Source organism: Sitophilus oryzae, unplaced genomic scaffold (genome assembly GCF_002938485.1).
Source record: "Sitophilus oryzae breed Bouriz unplaced genomic scaffold, Soryzae_2.0 scaffold_1297_pilon_pilon, whole genome shotgun sequence".
In the NCBI taxonomy this organism is placed as follows: Eukaryota; Metazoa; Arthropoda; class Insecta; order Coleoptera; family Curculionidae; genus Sitophilus; species Sitophilus oryzae.
In genome coordinates, this window is record NW_022145945.1 from 4,551,168 (window position 1) to 4,570,515 (window position 19,348).

General features: G+C 30.9%; 1 protein-coding gene across 1 annotated transcript in view; it reads right to left on the reverse strand.

The window, feature by feature from the left end:
• LOC115874611 (transient receptor potential-gamma protein) overlaps positions 1-19,106 on the reverse strand; it is a 312,812-nt gene extending 293,706 nt beyond the window's left edge. The window contains exons 1-2 of the mRNA XM_030889819.1: positions 18,934-19,106; positions 10,774-10,919 (exon numbers count right to left, since the gene is read on the reverse strand). Coding sequence (XP_030745679.1) covers positions 10,774-10,919; positions 18,934-18,967 — 180 coding nt within the window. The 5' untranslated portion in view covers positions 18,968-19,106. The remainder of the gene's footprint in view (positions 1-10,773; positions 10,920-18,933) is intronic.
• Positions 19,107-19,348: the final 242 nt, after the last annotated feature.

Consider the following 19,348-nt stretch of genomic DNA (forward strand, 5'->3'; position numbering starts at 1 on the left):
CCTCTCACGAGGAGAAAGGCATTCTCTAAATAGGAAACTTTGTCTCACTGAGAGCACAACAGTTCGATATATACGATATTCTTATTGCTTTCTCCCTGTGTCTACTTCCATTGTCTCCTCCTTGCCTCTAATTTCCACATATTTGCTTCCACTTCAATTACTTCCCTCCATTATTTTTACCTGAAAATAAATATTATAAGATACTTACCTGTGATACCTGTAATTTATCTCTCGATACAGGGATATCAATATTGACTTATAAAAGGAATCTCTCTCATATGGGCATCCTCTAAAAGTACGAAATTTGACTCACTCGGAGATACAACACTTTGGCATTTATAAAATTCTCTTGACTGCGAGATATAGAGCCTTATATAATAGAAGAATCCCCTATATAATATAATAGAATCCCTCTCACAAGGAGAAGGGCATTCCTTATACGTATGAACTTTGTCCCACTAAGAGTACAACAGTCCGATATACATGATATTGTTATTGTTTTCTTCTTTTATCTAATTCCAATATTCCGTTATTTACGTCCACTTTATTTTTCTCTAAAAATAAATATTATACAATACTTACATATTGTTCCTTGTGTTCTACCTAGCTGTAGAACACCGTATATTACAAAGTAATATTCAAAATAAGTAGAGAATAAACAAAATGACTTCATCGATATAACGACGAAGAAATTAGACAACTACAATCTGCACTGCACCGTGCACGAAAGACGAATGAATACCGACCGCCGCGCCAGGGCCGGCGCCGCCATCTAGGCTAGCAACGGGAGGGGATTTAGCTTATAGCTTTAAAATTGTGCACGCAGGGACGTTACTACGTATATAAAAAATCAAGATAATACATTCGGACTGGACGCGAATATAATCTTAAAAATAAAGACGTTGTCTAAAAATGTACTATAATACGGATATAGTATAATCCTTTATCTTTAATTTCCTTCTTCATTTGTGTAAAAATACCTAGCCAGTTTTACATAAAACGTTAAATGCCGAACGCTTATTTTGCTACTTTTTCGGACTAATGAAATGTATACTCTTAAGACTTTTTCAAATGGACTTATTGCAACTCTTGCCCCCGCGTCCTAATAAATAGTCATCTAATTTCAAAAGAAGCAAATAGGTTAAATTGAAATTTTCTTTTCGTGTACACTAGACTAACTTAATTCGAATAACGTCAAGCATAGTTCTAGAACAACGCCGGATGTAGAAAACTTTTTCCGGTATCACACACATGTCTGAAATAAACTTTTACAAGGCATCGCTCTCACATATACACGTACGCCCACACAAAGTCGGTTCTTCCTTCTTTTTCCCACAGACTGGGAAGGATGCGAGACGAAAATTTATAGGGAATTTTTGTTTTTCCAGCGCACCCTTCTAACTGGAACGTTAAATCGGTTAAAATATGGTCCTGTTTTATTGCGGGGCTTTCTTTTAAAATCGGTTACTTTTCATTGGACTAAGCGAAGATTTTCCGATTGGTTTCCAATTTTGGTCCGGTTCGATATTACTGCTCGGGCTTGAACGGAGTCAGCGGGACATGACATCGTTATATACAATTTGTTAAGGTAGAAAATAACAATGTTACTTGATATAAGAGTAAGGCTAATAGTTTTCTCAATATTTTTTTAGAAACAATTCAATTAATAGAATTTTTTTCTAACGTCACTAAAGTATTAATTTTTGTGACTTGATTGAAAATATAAAAACATCATTTTAATCTAATTTCTATTTTTGTCGATCCAATAATATATACTGTGTTTTTTTTTAATTGGATTAGGACCGAAAAAAAAATCAACAGAAGTCCTTTGTTTTATATTTGTCGACGTTTCGCAAAATTTATTTGCCTCTTCAGGACACTACAAGGTTAAGAGAGCAAAATACAATCAAAAAAATTTAAAAATTTAACAAACACATTAAAACACATATCAGTGAAATTCCACGCATATAATTAGTAAAACTACCCTAATGTTAATAATTAAATAAAATATATGTATATGTTACTCACATTTAAATCTGGACTATCTTAATCATATCCATTAATACACGGATGGTATAGAGGGGAGTGGTATATATTCCTTTTTTTGTTTTAAAACACATAACACCGGTGGATATTCATCGACACGATTTATTACGATTACGACAACGTCGACAAATTTAAAACAAAGGACTTCTGTTGATTTTTTTTCGGTCCTAATCCAATTAAAAAAAACACAGTACCTACATCATTTTAATGCCTAGAGAACTAAGAATAAAAGTACGAAAATATATTATTTGAAATATAAATATAATTGTGATATAATGAAACAAGTTTAGATTGGAAAGTGACCATAAGGACAATGTAAATACCATTTGGTGCTATTCTTGCAACGGTCGCGACCCAAAGCTTTTGATAATTTCGGATCGGTTCGGCTTTTTCCGGAATTATGTCGCCAAATATTGTTTATTCAAATTTGTTATTATTTTCTTTTAATTTTATAAATAAAATACACTGTGTTGCATACAAGAAACTTTATTTTATATAAGGGCATGTATGAAATACCTATGAAAGATTAGAAACCGACATTATGCCACGATCCACGATGGTTTTTGCCAGTTCACAACACAGCTTTTTAAGTTTTTAGTTTTTAATGCCACAAAATAGCAGTAATTACTTTGAAAATGGACGCTTTAAAAAATTTCGGTATTTTTCAATGAGGGCGGTTTAAATTTTGAACGATTTTATAATTTTTGAAGGACCTGACTTCGATAAGAGAAAACGATTTCTGTTCTTGTTTGCGGTTGTTCTTGGCAACCGTTATAGCAGCGCCCTACAACGTACGCGCTCCAAAACAAGAACTTTAAGTTTTGGCGGCAAGCGGATCATTGCAATCTAAACTAGTTACCCTGTATATAAAAAAGTACAGCGGCCTTCTACTAGGGCTGGCATTTCTGATATTGGGTACCGATTTTCGTGTGTATGAAGAGTACGGTCAACACGCTTAGCAAAATAAGATGTACTGAATAAAGACAGAAGGCAAGTATTTTCCCAAGCGCATGGAATCTAGCGTTTGACATTATGTTTCATATTTATTTTATATATTATTATTCAGCTCATCTCTGACTCTTTGACATTAAGTGTCAAACGGTCAGACAATTTATTTCAATCTGTCAGAAAACGAATTATTTGAATTTCCTATATTATAAATACTGTCTGCTTAAGAGTTTAAAAAATGTATTTATAAAAATATATCTCGTATTTTCGCTCTTTTAGTGATATCTAAAGTTGATATTATTAATAATATTCCGTATGATCGAAAAAAAAACAGTGCCAAGTTGGCTCGGAAATGATACTGCTTTTTGAACACAGCGTCACAATATGACATGGTCTATTGTTTTACATCACTATTACCTTTGAATAAGAAGACTAAGGAAGGAGCATATCAAAAATCTTAGGTACACCGCGATGGGCCTCAAATATGGCCGACTTAAATTCCGGTTTATCAGTGTCGTTCTAATTTTATTTAAAAAATGTAAAACTATGATGTAGGGTAGACGTGGGGTAGACTCAATAATTTGTTGTTTTATTTTACGTTGTGAATAAATGTTGGTAGTTATTAAAATTGTTATAAAAATATATAATTCTAATAAAAATAGATAAGTTATAATAAGTATTTATTACCACAAACATCCGATACGCTACTGAAGCAGGTAAGTCAAATTAACGTATCTAAATTCTTTGACATCTAATCTTTGACAAGTAATAAATAAAAGCTAAAATGCAAGAAAAATATATAATTTAGTTAATTTAAGTGAATTTCATAAATGATCGGTTTACTACACGTATGTATATTATATAGTCACTTATTAGCGAAAAGTTGTTCCATTATTTCACTCAATTTTTGCCGAGATCTACCGCACGCTACACAACCAACTATTTTAGAGTCTTTTTCGATAAATCGCGATAGTGTCACTGTTAATTTAAGTGCTGCCACAATTTCTATCTAGATTTACTACCTTTATACAACTATCAGTAGTAGAATAAATAATGAATAACATAAAATAAGCTCCGTAAAGACTGACAAATCCACAAAATTTCAAATCAAATTCAAATGTGTCAAATGAATCGTCAAACAAAACTGTCAAGGATCCCCACCCTACTTAAGGGTGGGTAAACTAAGAGTGCTTTTTCCGCCCACCATGCATGAATACATGGATAGCATTATGCTCCTTCCCTAGTCTTCTTATTCAAAGACTATTACAGATCTATTGTTTTACATCACTTGACGTTTAAAGTCATAGGCTACTGGTTGCGATTGTATATAGGCTACTTGTTCTTGATTTTAGAACAAATATACGCTTTAAAAGTAAATCTTAATTAACTTAAAAACGATTTACTTTAGGTATAGGAACATGCATAGTCAAAAAGTAACGAATTGAAAAGCCTTTTCACTAGTGAAATAAAAAAGTGGATTTTCATTTGAAAATAATGATTTATGATAATTTTTTAATCGCTCAATTCTATGACAGCTGCGGTCATTATTATATGATATTCGAACAATTTAATTTTTGAAATAGATAGCTACATGTCTTCTCTTTATGTCACAGTGGCTGTGGGTAATCACTAAATTTGACTTTTAGGCTATACAAATTTTTTTCACATGAAGTTTTTTTTCGTCCAAAGATTTTAATTATTTTTTTCTCAAAAACAGTTAATGTTAGGTATAGAGTGTTTAACATCAATATTCATAGAATTTTACAGAGAATTTAAGTATGTAATAAAAAATGGGTGCACCCATTTAAAATAAGAAAGCTGCTGTCAATTTCCGGAAGTGCCGCCATATTGAAAATATTTTTAACCGATAGATCTCGTTGTGAAACTCCGAGCTAAATGTTGCAGTTCTCTAGAAACTTCTAATGCACGCTCAGCCTGAGACACCCTGTATACGCTATACAAACGGGTGAAGTAGTTATGTTGTCGTTTTAAGTCTTTAATTAATGAAAGAATGCATCTCTCTCTTGAACAAATAACTACGTTACTGCGCCTGTATTCCAAACATTTTTGCAGGATGGTACTTTACATAAATCATATTTAGGCTGCGCTGTTTCGATTCGCTCCGGTTCAGTATTATTCCAAAACTAATATCAGCGCAACGGAATTAACAATTGAACGGGGAAATAATTTGCCATCGACAAAGTTACGATCGACGAGTTTAATATGGAAACAATAAAATACAGTTTCCTATAAAATCGTTTCTAGGTCAAATTTTGTTCAATTTTTTATTACATTAATATTGAGGTCAAAACTGCGGCCATTTACCAGACAGCAAAATCTGAAAAACTTGAAAAGAATCCGGCAACTACTAAATGCAAAAAAACGCAAGGGAGAAATTTTTGGTCAAATATAAAGTGTTATATTTTTGTTATTTTTAGTCCTATTTTCATGAATTTTTTAGCAAACTGTATATAATTATTACAAAATTGTTTTATAAAATTTAGTAATTGTCATATATACAATCCCTCGATTAACCCTGTTAATCGAGGGATTATTTTTTTACCCGAAAAGTTATACAGGGTGAGACAAAATTAATATGGGACATTAGTCAGTTTTAAAAGCAAGTTACTCCTTTATTTTCTGGAACACCCAGTATATTATTCCGGTGTTCAATGGAGAATTTATATATCTTCAAAATATTATTAAGGTTGCCCACCCCTCAAACCAAGATTTTCCTAGATATTTTCATTTATATGATTTGATCTGAGTATATCTTTATTATTTGATAAAATTTGTATGACGTTACTTCAACATAGCTGTCTAATTAGTCGAACTTTAACAACTATTTATCATTGTGTGTCAGTTAAAACAAAAAAAATTCTCAAAAATTTGCCGAAAATGCAAACTTATCCTACATCAGAGAGAAATTAATATGATTCTATTAATTTGTGAATGCAGTGTGCTTTCACCAATTAACAGAGTACTTAAATGCTCCTGATTTTATCTAGTCTGGATTTTTTTATGGATATATGTTAAAGATAGTGTTTACAAAACTCAACCAACTATTGTCGACAACATGAGAAAAATTATTGTAGCTGCTTTTCGAGGTAGAACTCCACATAATGCCTTTTAAAATAAAAAGATCCTTTTGAAAAGACAATCATTTGATGCGGTTAAGACGAAAGGAAGCTAATTCTTTTCACATAATTTATAGGTTTATATCTAGTTTTAATATAAAATATTTAATTTTTTTAACGTGTATCTTTTTATTACCGTTGAGTATTTTACTCTACATTCTTTAATTTTTGTTAAATTAACAAAAGGTATATCACAGCCACCCCTCCTAGATTTTTTCAAATAATAAAGATAATAACGCAAAATCATAAAAATTAAAATATCTAGGAAAATCTTTGTCTGAGGGGTAGACAACCTTAACAATATTTTGAAGATATATAAATTCTCCATTGAATATCGGAATAATATACTGGGTGTTTCATTTAAAATAAAGGAGTAACTTGCTTTTAAAAGTTATTAATGTTCCATATGAATTTTGTCTCACCCTATATAACTTTTCGGGTCAAATTTCAATTTGGTTTAACATACAATGGTTACTGTAATTAAATATCAGGCTATTCAAGGTCAACTAAAATTTAGGTAGCTGTTATCGAAATTTAAAATTTACTGTTCATTTTCACAAAATGTGAAATATGTCAAAATCCTTAGATTTTAGATATATGCTTCTTTAATCAAACTGTCGTTCTCCTTAGAGCTTCCGCGGCGTATGAGAGGCGCCACCCTGTATACACCCTCGTATATTAGGCAAATAAAAATAACAGTTTCGAAACATGTGTGTGCAGTTAGTCGCATGAATAAGACCCAGGTACGTAACTGTTCCCTAAATGTAACAAAATATTGCTCACTGGGAAATATACCGAAATTTAAGTCTGCTATAAATATTAAAGTACCATCGCGGTATTGCTAATTCCCTTAATCTCTTTTATTTTAGATTAATATTAAATTTTCTTCTGCCGGCCAGATTTTATTTCTCAAATTAGCTATAATTTAATATTTGGTATTCTTAGTCAGTTTTAGTGTTATCTGTATTCAACTAGCACTCGAACGAATTGCATCTCGCTAATTCCCGAGTTTACGTAAAGTTAGTTAAAGAGAAAGATTTCAAGTTTGAAGCCAGCTAACGACTTTGCCAACTAATTTTTCACAAATTCGGAAATATCTAAAGTTTGTCAGAGTTGATTTTTGTTAATTACCACTGTAGAATAAGCAATTTATTCAGGTATTCTTGTGAGGTAGTAGTAACGAGTAAACTAAAATACACGCCCATACTAAAATTAATAAAAAGTTGGTAGGCAGTTCTCTTAGTTTCAAAGTAAAGGAATTTTTCCAATTTTTTTTTATCTCAAAAACTGCGACTTTGACTGATTTTGATGTTATTACAAATTTTGTTGCAAATATTATTCCTAATCTTAAATTGAAAACCGCATTTCGCCATAGCTACTGTAATTTTGGAGTTACGATTTTTTAAAATTTTTAACCCCCTCCCATACTCCCTTACCAACTCCCACCCCCTCAAAAACTAATGGCCAGACTCTCGGGTGCCACAGTATTTTTGTGCCAAATTTGGTTAAAATCGGCTTAGCGGTTTTTGAGTTATCGTGTTACAGACAGACGGACAGAGAGACACCATGAAAATATTTTGTATTAAGGTCATTTATGACCCAAATAACTCATTTTGAGTGAAATTAAAAAAAACTTTTTTTTTGCCAATCTTAATAGCCTACCATACCTGTTACCTGTTAGTATGAGGTTTGTTCCAACCCACCTCAGAACCGTCACCGAACGATCACGCTCGTGCGCAGTAATTCAAATGTGTTCCAACCGAGATTTGACGGTTATCGGACGATCCTATTTGCGTACCAACCTACCTTGGGATCGTTTATTTACGACTTCAGAACGGTAATTTCGGTACATGATCCAAATTGAGAACTGTTTGGGTTGACTTGCGTATTAAAGCATATTGGCAGGGATTATCGATTTTTAACAGCTGATTCTGGTCCGGCGTCCGGCTGATGCTTCTGTCTTGGTTATTTTTTACGAATTCGAATACGTGTGCGTTATACTTTTGCTTGTGAGTTTGTGTGGAACAAATCTTTCGGAAATTTTAATTAATTTTTTATTTATAAAATAATGTTCAAAGATTCTACCACTGCAATGAAATAACAGGATCATAAAAGAGAGGATAGGTAAGTGAGTTAGTTAGTATACAGTTGAAACAACACTTACAACAATTACTGGATTCTGATTCTCCATTTCAAGAATAATAATTATTATTATTGCAAATTGCAGACAAAAATAATAGGGTTATGTTATGAAATTCTAAACAAAAATAAAAAACCGATCGATACACGCACGCTTGACACTTTTGACAGTCCCAAAAACAATCCACAAAGTGTTCCAACAGTGATACTTTTGCACCGCCACGGAACTATTCGAAGTTCGCGCATGCTAACAAAGTGCAAGAAAACCGATTCTAGGACGATTTCGAAACGATCCCGAATTGCTGGTTGGAACAAACTATGGTCGGCTAAAAATATATCCTTCACGCACTTGTTATACACTGCATATTTTGCAACGAGTATGAATAAATATCATTAGTTTGTAATTGAGTCTAATGTATTACTACTACATTAATTGACTATTCCTCTAAGGTTACACAAGAATTGTTTAATAGTATTAACCACAATATAGAAAAATATATATATTTCTTTTCTTTTGTTTTTTTTTTTATCAAACCATGCTCAGTGCTATAAAAAGGAAACCACCGGGGACGCCACATTGGTTCAGATTCAATAAAATCGACGCATAGGGATAAAGAAAAAAATTTCGAAAATTTCAACAATGATATTATTTTCAACAGATGATGGGTCCATTTATTCAAATTTATCACGATCCACTTTTTAATCGTAATAAAAAAGCGTACAGGAATGTTGTTTTCGTTAGATTTTGTAGTTTAAATATATCAGTTATTTGCTGATAATGGTTTAGTGTTGCTAATATATTTTGGTTCTTAGTTCAGAGACTTGGAAATAAATTAAATTAAAATGGATTTTGAAGATCAAGGTAAGTACTTTTTAAGAGAATTTTATTAACTTAAATATTTTTTTATGAAGCTAGTAGTTACCACAAACATAGAGCGTTCTTTTGAAAAAAGTTAAACTTTGAAATTGCGTATCTTTAGAACTCCGCAGATCTCCGCTTCTGTATTTTATAATTTTTAAACGGTATTATACCAAGTTTAATTTACCACAAGTATCTTACCCCAAGAGATCCCGAGGTAGATGATATATAAATTAAAATTTTAAATTGACCAGTAGTCTGATTTTTGTTCCATGGATAATTTCTTAAATTATTATACTAATATTTTTTGAGTAACTCTGGAGTGGTAAAAGTGTAACTACAGAGAGACTCACATGTTCCTCCGTACTCTATTCCTTTTATTATAGGAACAATAAGCCGCAGGTCAATATGTGAGCGGTTTTTGAAAATGGGTTTTAATAATAGGTCAGAAGCGGATATTATTGATGAAATTATTTCATTTTTGTGTGATAATAATATACCTAACATATTATCGAAAAATAAGCAAATTGAAAATTTTGTTTATAAATGGTCAGAAAAGTGGAGGAAATGTAGTTATACTTGGAGCAGTTTTATTTCCAACAATTGTCTCTGGCTGAATAAAAATTTACTTCAAATGGAAGAGAATCAATCTTTTGATGACCCTGGCCCTTCAAGAAGATTTTTTTTCAGAATTCTCCAAGTCCCAAAAAATAAAGAGACCGAAGGTATATTGCCAAGGAATTAATTTATAATGTCTTACAGAAAAAAACATGTTTTTTTATCTACATAATGCTGCAAATATTGCATTAATGCTTTTAATTAATGGCAAAGATTAAAAATCAATTTATTTCTAGAAATTAGAGATTCTTACACCTCGGAATCTCGTTTCTAGTTTAAGGAAGGAACATAACAATAAGACGGGAAAAGCAGTCCAACTAGGGTTTGAATTTCCGGAGAAAGTAGTCGCCACTAAAAATAGGTGAAGATTTACCCGCAGATGACATTCATATGGCAACAGAATATTATTGTCAATCAGATAGTGAAGAAGAACTAGAAGAAAGTGGTGGTGAGTCATGTCATGAAGAAAATGAGTTTGAAGACTCCATTTAACGCATATTGCAATTTATGTTTTTTTCTTTAATTTAGACCAGATAACCTAATGGGTATTCTTTTTTTGACTAGGTTCGAAGCATTTTTCAAACCTTTTTAAAAACTATAATTTTTGAATAAAATTCATAGAAAATCCCCCTTTTTTAATATTTTTATACTAAACAAACATAGTCTGAAATATATTTTGTTTATTCCTTGGACTATCTTTGTCATGTTAATAAATCCGCCATTAAACCTAATAAGTTTAGAATTTGTAATAAAATTAAAAATATCCTATGCGCCACTCTTTAGCAATCTGAACCACTGTGGGACGCCGTTTTTTTCTCGATCGTATGGTAAGTTCGCTTAAGTTATGTTAAGAAGGTGAGTTTGGTTGATGTAAATAATAACTCTTTATATATCTATAATTAATTTATGTTTGTTTCTTAAAGATTTATAGAAGAAAAATATGTAAAAGTGGACAACGCTGGGCCGGTCAAGCTTAATCACGTGACTAAAAGTTTAGTTGGAGGAACTGTAAATAAATTTACTTACTTTTACTTTCTTATCTATCGGTGGTCTATCTAACAATGTGCAGTTTTCAGTTCTTGGAATGTCGATGCAAGTGTCCCTCCTCACCTGCCCCTTCTCGGGCGAATCTTCGCCTTTTTCTTTTTCTTCCTCATCTTCCAGTGGGCTTTCTGAAAACAAAAACAGATGCTTTAATAAAACAGCCAAGAAGAGAAACAGTCATTCAGACTTCAAATGAGACGTTTTTGAATGGTTACACGGATAATAAACTTAATAAAACAATAATTACAAGATGTAAAGAACAACATTTTTCGAAATATTCTCACAAAAATGCTTTTTTTTCTGAAGAGTATTTATACAGGGTGGTCCGAACTGTATTCCAGAAATAGGCAGCATGTCCTAAAAAGCTTAGTTTCGGAAGTACAGGGTGTAGACAGGGCCTATTTTTCATCGGTTCGGGCCCTAAGGCCCAAGCAAAAATTCGGGCCCTCTTTTCCAATAAAATTCAAAAATTCTCTTGTTAGTTTGGGTTAAAGAAATAAAACAATTATTTTTATTTTTTATTTTTTTAATAATTTTATAAAATAAATAAACATTGAATTCAACAAAATAAATAATAAAAAAACAACAATTAATTCTAATTTTAAAAAATGCATTAATTATATCAATCTAAAGTTTATTTTATTTAATTCTATTTTCCTTTTCAGAGGTAACTGTTTTTTTTTTCTCTGCTATGACAAATTTACATTTGAAATTATGAATATTTTACAAGCTTTAACGGGCCCCCCAGACCACCGGGCCCAAGGCTCGGGCCTTATGGGTCTTATGGTAAAATACGCCCTGGGTGTAGAAGTTTAATTTTTATTTCGATTTTTTCCAAATAATTTCTGAAGTAACGTCAATATTTGGATGAAAATTGGTGTCTGGGAAATTTTATTTTAATGTCAATATGACTCATATTTGTAGGGGGCGCCACCTGCATGCGTTTTAACTGTTTTGAAGAGTAATAACTTTTCTCTCTCTCTCGTTCGTACCTGTAAAAATCTACTGAGTGAAAACCACCCTGTATTTTCGAAACTAAGCTTTCTAGGACATACATTTATACGAATCTTTTTTCTTATTTTTATCGGCAGAATAATGTTGCCGAAGTTTTCAGAATACAGTTCGGACCGCCCTTTATAAAGAATATCTTCAAAAAACTAATATTTTTAATTTTTAGGCACTCAGCCATTTATCAAAAACGATAAATTATACTTGATTTCTTGTTCAGTCAACTGAAAGATTCAAAGAAAAAAGAAAAATAAACGGATATGGGCTTTCCAAGCTTCCTCCAAGAATTGATTAACCTTTTTACCTGGATCACTGAAAAACATAAAGTTCCTGGCAGCTCGGTTAAAAAACTAATGAGATGGGAAAGGAAAATGAGAGGGAAAAGTGAAAAATTGGCCTTATTCTAAAAAGCTTTTGAGCTGAAGCTTTATTTTTGTGCTTGTTTATGAAGTTTAAAACCTTGTAAACCTTTCCTAAAAGAGAAATAAAAGTTGTTTATAATTTTCTAAGATTTTTTCAGTAAGATGCTGTATAGTAAGAAACAAGTAATATAGTTTTATGAAAAACACTTTTATGTGGCACTGTTAGTATTTTATTTTGTCACCCGTCTAACTGGCTATAACTTTTATTGCTATTTTTAGAGATAGAACTTTTAATAAAATAACAAATTACAGAGTTTTTATTACGTCTAGTTTTATTCCGTATTACCCTTTTAATAACGTTATATATAAACAAAGGTATTATCAAAAATGTTATACGCTGTCAAATGCCATTGGTTTTGGCGGGTGTAAAACTATAATCATAGATAAAGGAAATAAATTTAGATTGGAAAGCCCGTCAAAATATATTATTTTGGGTCGCGACCGTTGTACGCGATCTGACGCTGCTATAGCGATTGCTAAGAAGAACCGCCAAGCAATAACAGAAATAATTTTCTCTTGTCAAAGTCAGAATCTTCAAAAATTTTAACATCTTTCAAAATTTAAACCGCCCTCATTGAAAAGATACCGAAAAGTGTTTAAAGCGTCCATTCTCAAAGTAATTATTGCTATCTTGTGAGTTTAATTTAAATTTTACTTACTCAAACACGTGAATAATTGTGAAAAAGTGACATTTAAAACTAAAAAACTGTGTTGTGAACTGTGAACTGTGAACTGCAAAAAACATCGTGGATCGTGGCATAACGTCGGTTTCGAATGTTTCATAGGTATTTCACATACATGCCCTTATATAAAATAAAGTTTCTTGTATGCAACACACTGTATTTTATTTATAAAATTAAAAGAAAATAATAATAAATTTGAATAAACAATATTTGGCGACATAATTCCGGGAAAAGCCGAACCGATCCGAAATTATCAAAAGCTTTGGGTCGCGACCGTTGCAAGAATAGCGCCATAAAGTGTTTACATTGTCCTTATTTCTATTCTAAACTTATAATTTTCTTCACCAATAATTTTTTAAACAATTTCAAATGTTGCAAATAATATAAAACGATTTAAAGTAATAACTTCTACGTAACAAACTAACAATGATATTTTGCCAAAGATATATATTTTTATTTCTTACTTTTGTGTTTTTTTGAGATTCAGTGACGAAATGCGCACTGAGTTTATAATACAATAGAATAACATTATTTGATGTAATTCTCTATATCCAACAAACGATATAATTTAACTTTAACTGCTAAATTTAATTATATTTGGTTCTTGATACTTATACAAACAGATTGCAGTAAAAACATTCTGGAATTTTCATGATCCAAATTCTAGTTTAAATAACTTGGTGATGACTGATATTCATTTATTTGGCATTTCTTTATGGTGAAAGATGCATTAACATAAACTCATATGTATGTATTTATCATGTCAATAAACACCCAGCACCAATAATTTTTATTCAAATATCGAGTATAGTTCAGAAATTATTTAGAAAAAACACGAAATAGGAATGAAATTTCTACACCCTGTATCTTCGAAACGAAGCATTTTAGGACATAAATTTATACGAACTTTTTTACGTATTTTTATTTTTATCTACAGATTATGCTGCCAAAGTTTCCCTAATACAATTTGAAACCCCCTGTATATTGTACAATAATGATTTCCATAAAATGAATAAAATGAAAAATATACGAAATAATATACATGTACTCATTTCTTTCGAAAATCGACAGCTATGAAACTATGAACATTTCCCGGACACAAAAGGTACAATGTGAGACAGGAAATTGTAGAGAGAAACAAACCCTCTAACATAGGATACAACATTTTAATGAACAGTGCTTTCAATAAAATCAATAAAATGAAAAATATACGAAATAATATACATATACCTACTGATTTCTTTCGAAAATCGACAACTATGAAACTATGAACCCTCCGCGGACACAAACGGTACATTGTGAAACAGGAAATTGTAGAGCGAAACAAACCCTATTACATAGGATACAACATTTTAATGAACAGCGCTTTCCATAAAATCAATAAAATGAAAAATATACGAAATAATATTCATGTACTGATTTCTTTCGAAAATCGACCAACTATGGAACTATGAACCCTTCCCGGACACAAACGGTACATTGTGAGATAGAAAATTGTAGAGAGAAACAAGCCCTATAACATAGTATACAACATTTTAATAAACAGTGCTAATGAGGGCGGGCCTCATGGCCCCCCCTCTGTATCCGCCACTGATAACATAGGATACAACATTTTAATGAACAAACTAAATAAAACTGGATGGTCTTCGTCATAAATAATCATCGATAAACTACTAAATTTCCATTTCTCATGGCCTACTTGTATTTTTTAAGTCGATAAATTTACCGTAAATTTCGATAAACTCCTTTTTCCAATTTGCAATCAGCTTTATTAATTTCTATCATAAAAGTGGCTCTATATAATTTACTACCGTACCGAGGCTTGTTTTTAAAGCACTTCTAAACTTTGGTAATTTATTTAGAGATTAAAATAATAACACCGCCTAGAAAAATAGGGTAGTTTTTCATATTGTGCATCACTGAATCACTGTAGGATATACGTACAATTTTTTTCAAACGTCACAAATAATTTTTTTAACAATTTCAAACGTTGAAATAATATAAAAAAAATAAAACGAATATCTTGAAGTAATTATATATCAAAAAATTATGGTTACACTCGTTGAATTTGACACTTTATGTCAGCTAAATAATATATTTTCGTACCTTTGTGCTTAGGCGTAAAAGTGACATTTGTCCGATCAAATAAACAAGAAAAAGCTTTAGTACAGAATATTTCAACAAGAATATAAAATAAATGCTTTAGTTAATATTATTTAAATAATGAGGAAACATTTACTTTACCTTAAATAACATTCTTTGTCAGTGTGTCTCGAAGAGTAGACTAAAAGCTATTACTTAACACCTGTTATCTCTATTCGTTGTCTGATTACCCTCTCCCTAGTTTGCAAATAATATTTTAAAAATCAGTAATTTTATTTATGTATACAGTGTCTTAAAACTGAATGTATTCAATTTAAAGAAATATGTTTATTTTAAACATGTCCGTTCACCTCAAAGTTTCTTAAAAACGGTATTTGTTTCGTTTCTTTTTCAAAAACTTGATTGCAAGAAAAAAATAGATTAACACTGAAAAAAATATAAGGCTAAGGCCCCGTGTCTTCAGTTATAAATAAATAACTTTTATCTAACAAATAGCCATCTAAAAGATAAACAATCTAGAGCCTGCTATCTATAGAATATAACATTTGGGTATTTTCATACAAAATAATCCAAAATATAACAATTTGGAGGACGGACCGTTAGACACTCCGTAGAGAAAGTGTTGCCAATATAAGATATCTGAAATTGAGATGGTTATATATGTAAAGTCTATGCAACAGACAGAGACTAAAACTCGGAATTTCAAATCGTTAGATTAAAAAGTGAGGTTATTGTTTAATTGTCAAAGGCTTTTGTTAAAGCCTTGAGACTGTATGATGACATAACTCGTTATAACTCAAGAAAGGGGAACACACAATAGATCTTTAAGGTCGCGGTGACTAACTCCCCTCCTAAACATTCTACATTAGTTGTCAAAAGATCGTCAAAATAAAAATAAAAACAGTAAAATTCAACTAAAATATATTTTGTGTTCAACTCCAACTAGTTCTATTATGGTATAGGCTAGTTAAATTTACCTTTATGGAAAAAGGGAAAGATAATTCAATTTCCGCAGTGGTGAAATAGATCTATTGATGGAATGCGATTTATAAGATATTAAAACAAGGAAAAAAGTATATGTAAGTGATTTATAATAAAATTATATAAGAGTTTCTTGCCTTGAACTGCTAATATAGAAATTAATTCCACGCTATGTTCGACATAATGTGGATCAACCTGCTCTCACTACCGGTTTCGGGGCCCTACCCCATCATCAGGTGAGCTTGGGTCGTTTCCACAAAATGTCGAGCACAGCGCAGAGCATAATTTATAATTTAATTACATGATATTACTGTTATATTTATTATATTAACATTTTAGTACAATTGATAATACAAAATATGGAAGAAGCTGGTGAAGTGCAAGCAGAGATTTATAAACAAATCCTAAAACCACCATATGGTAAGTTATTAATATTGAAAAATAAAAATATAGCATAAGAATATTAGTAATAACTACAAATATGTTATTGTTCTAGGGCTTCTTATAGTAAAGAAATAGGTAGGATAGCATCGATGATAGTAATTAAAGCGAGTTTTTATTTTATAAAATAGATAAATACACTTATACTTTTGTCTTAATTATAATAAATGAATAGTACCTATAACAATTGTTACATTTACACATTATATGTACAAATTATTTAATAAAAAAGAAAAAATAAAGGAAAAATCTTGTCTGAACAAAGTTGAACTAACTGGAATTCTAGAGAGTTACTTAAAAAACAGCTTGGAGAAGAGATGTACTGTATGATCGAAAAAACGGCGTTACCGATGGCTATGAAATGCAAATTGCTATCATTTCATATGGGAAATGTCATCGATGGTCATTTCCCAGCCAACAAAACGCCGTTTTTTTTAAACATACGGTATAAGGTACTTGGTAAGAAAAACATACGGTATAAGGTATTGTGCAAGAAATTAAACTAAAATTTTAACACAAAAGAAATAAAAGCAAATGTGAGTTGAATAACAGGTTCCTGTTATAATATTTATTAATTAATATATGCGAATTAAAAATGAAATAAATAGTTTGATTTAAAAAGTTTTATTTATTTTTTACCTACTTTAGCGCTTTATTAATTAGGGAATGGTTTATAATTGAAAGGATTTAAATAAAATAATTTATAAATTGCTGTTTTATCACTATTATCCTGACTTAATGCATTCTCTTCGTTCTGATGCTCTAACAGAGGCTCTCTTTATTTTGTAACAGTCCTTGTAAAGTCCGGCACTAGCAACAACAGTTTTTTGCACCATTTCAATGTGTTTATTGGTGTTTATACCCCATACGTTCTAAAATGGTGATAGTCTACTAGGTAAGTCTTTTCCAAATAATCGAAAATCGAATTTGTGGGAATAAACGAAATCTTCAATAGCAACAATGTCTTATGTTATGTTAAGCAATTTTGTCAAATAAAATTTTCTCCTCATGCCTTATTTGCTCGTGCGTCAAATTTTTATCCGACAAATAAAGCGCTATTTGGCAGTTCAGGTCCCAAATAAGATATCTGATGGATAAGGTTATTTTATCTAATAGATATTGCTAACTATAGGTGAAGATACACGTTTTTCTGCTATCCATCAAATAAAATATATCTGGCGGATTATAACGCGCTATCTGTACCTGAAAACACCGGGGGTAAGTATATTAATTATATATATATTAATTATATTAATTATGTTTACATGTAGTTTCTGTAAATACAGGGTGTCCGGGAAATAAGTGCAAATATTTTAAGGGGTGGTAGATCTCGATAAAAGAAACATATTTTCTCTTTATCGTTTTTCAAATAGGGCCAAAATAACGGAGTTATTTTACTTTGAAAATTTTGCTAAAATTTTGAGAACCACCAAATCTTTTCTGGATTTTCTTTCTTGTAAATTTAATCTAATACCTATGTTGCCATATTATCAAGAAATTATGTTTTTTAACTAAAATCTAAAAAAAATTCCAAAAATTTTTTCAAAAAATTCCGAATTTTCAAAATCATTTTTTCGCGAAAAAAACCTCATAGGCGTGTTTCTGGGGTTGAACTATACCGCCAGTTAAAATATTTGCACTTATTTCTGGGACACCCTGTATAAAGCCAACTCTCTTAGAAAACACAATCTCTATTTATAATAATTAATTGCATTTTAATTTTAGCGATTTTTTTATGTAAACATAATTGTTCCATCTCATCTCCCTATATCAACATATCTCTAAGTATTATTTATTCTTTCAGACTCTGTTTCGGAGGACAAATTTAATAGAGGACCGGAGTAGAGGACTCTATAAAGCCATAGTCTCTAAGTCTCTAACTTGGTAAGTTGACTGTTTTGATTAGATACCTTTTTGTTGTATGTTTTTTTTTATTTTGTATATAATAGCAATTGTGTTTCTATTTTGGTTAGGCACAGAATTCAATTAAGGTTCTTCGACAAGAAGAGATTACAATGAGTATCTTGCATACATAAGTTCTGTTTTGTGACTTTTTTTAACCCTTATAGTAAATATAATGATTAGAAACATGTGTTTTATTAAGTTTATTAATATTTACTAACGCTATGTGAATTTACAAAAGTAATTGTAAATTCAATATAATAAAATGTTTTAATTTGTTGTTACTCTACTCTATATTAATAGTACAAGAAGTTGGCGATTTTAAAATATAAATTTACAATGAATAGGTTAAATTTACTATATGAGATACAACTTTTTACATAAATTCGCAAAAAAATATTGGAGAATATAAAGATATAACATATTTGTATACATGCCACAAATTAGCCATACAGCAATTTTACAAACGAGTTGTAAAACTAAAAAACAGATGGTAAATTTACTACAATAATCTGTGGCAACAAATAACCATCAATATTGTTACTAAATTCACAAATTATTTTTTTCAGTGTAATGCCAGTATTTAAAATATAGGTACCTACTTCTCCAAATAATACTAAAAACTCTTGAAGTCATCTTTCACCGCATTCTCCAAGACCAAAACTATATTTAAATACGAGAAACCATAATTTTTAATCAAAAATATTTGTTACAAACTGCCGCACAGTATTTTTAAATGCATTTTACACAGTAAGTCCACGCGCACTCACGCCCAAATCACTTTTCGACAGACAGCTACAGATTTTTTGCTAAACTTTAGCGAGTTCCCGAAAAACTAATGCCGCCAGCATAACTCTAAAGTATGTTTACACCATTTTGTTACAATAATATACATATGAGATATGTATTTCGTTGCTAAAAATACACTCCACTACATTATAACAACTTTTTAGTAATCGGCGCTCTTTCAAAAAGCATATTTAAATTGCCCGCGTTCAATAACAACAAACAATATAA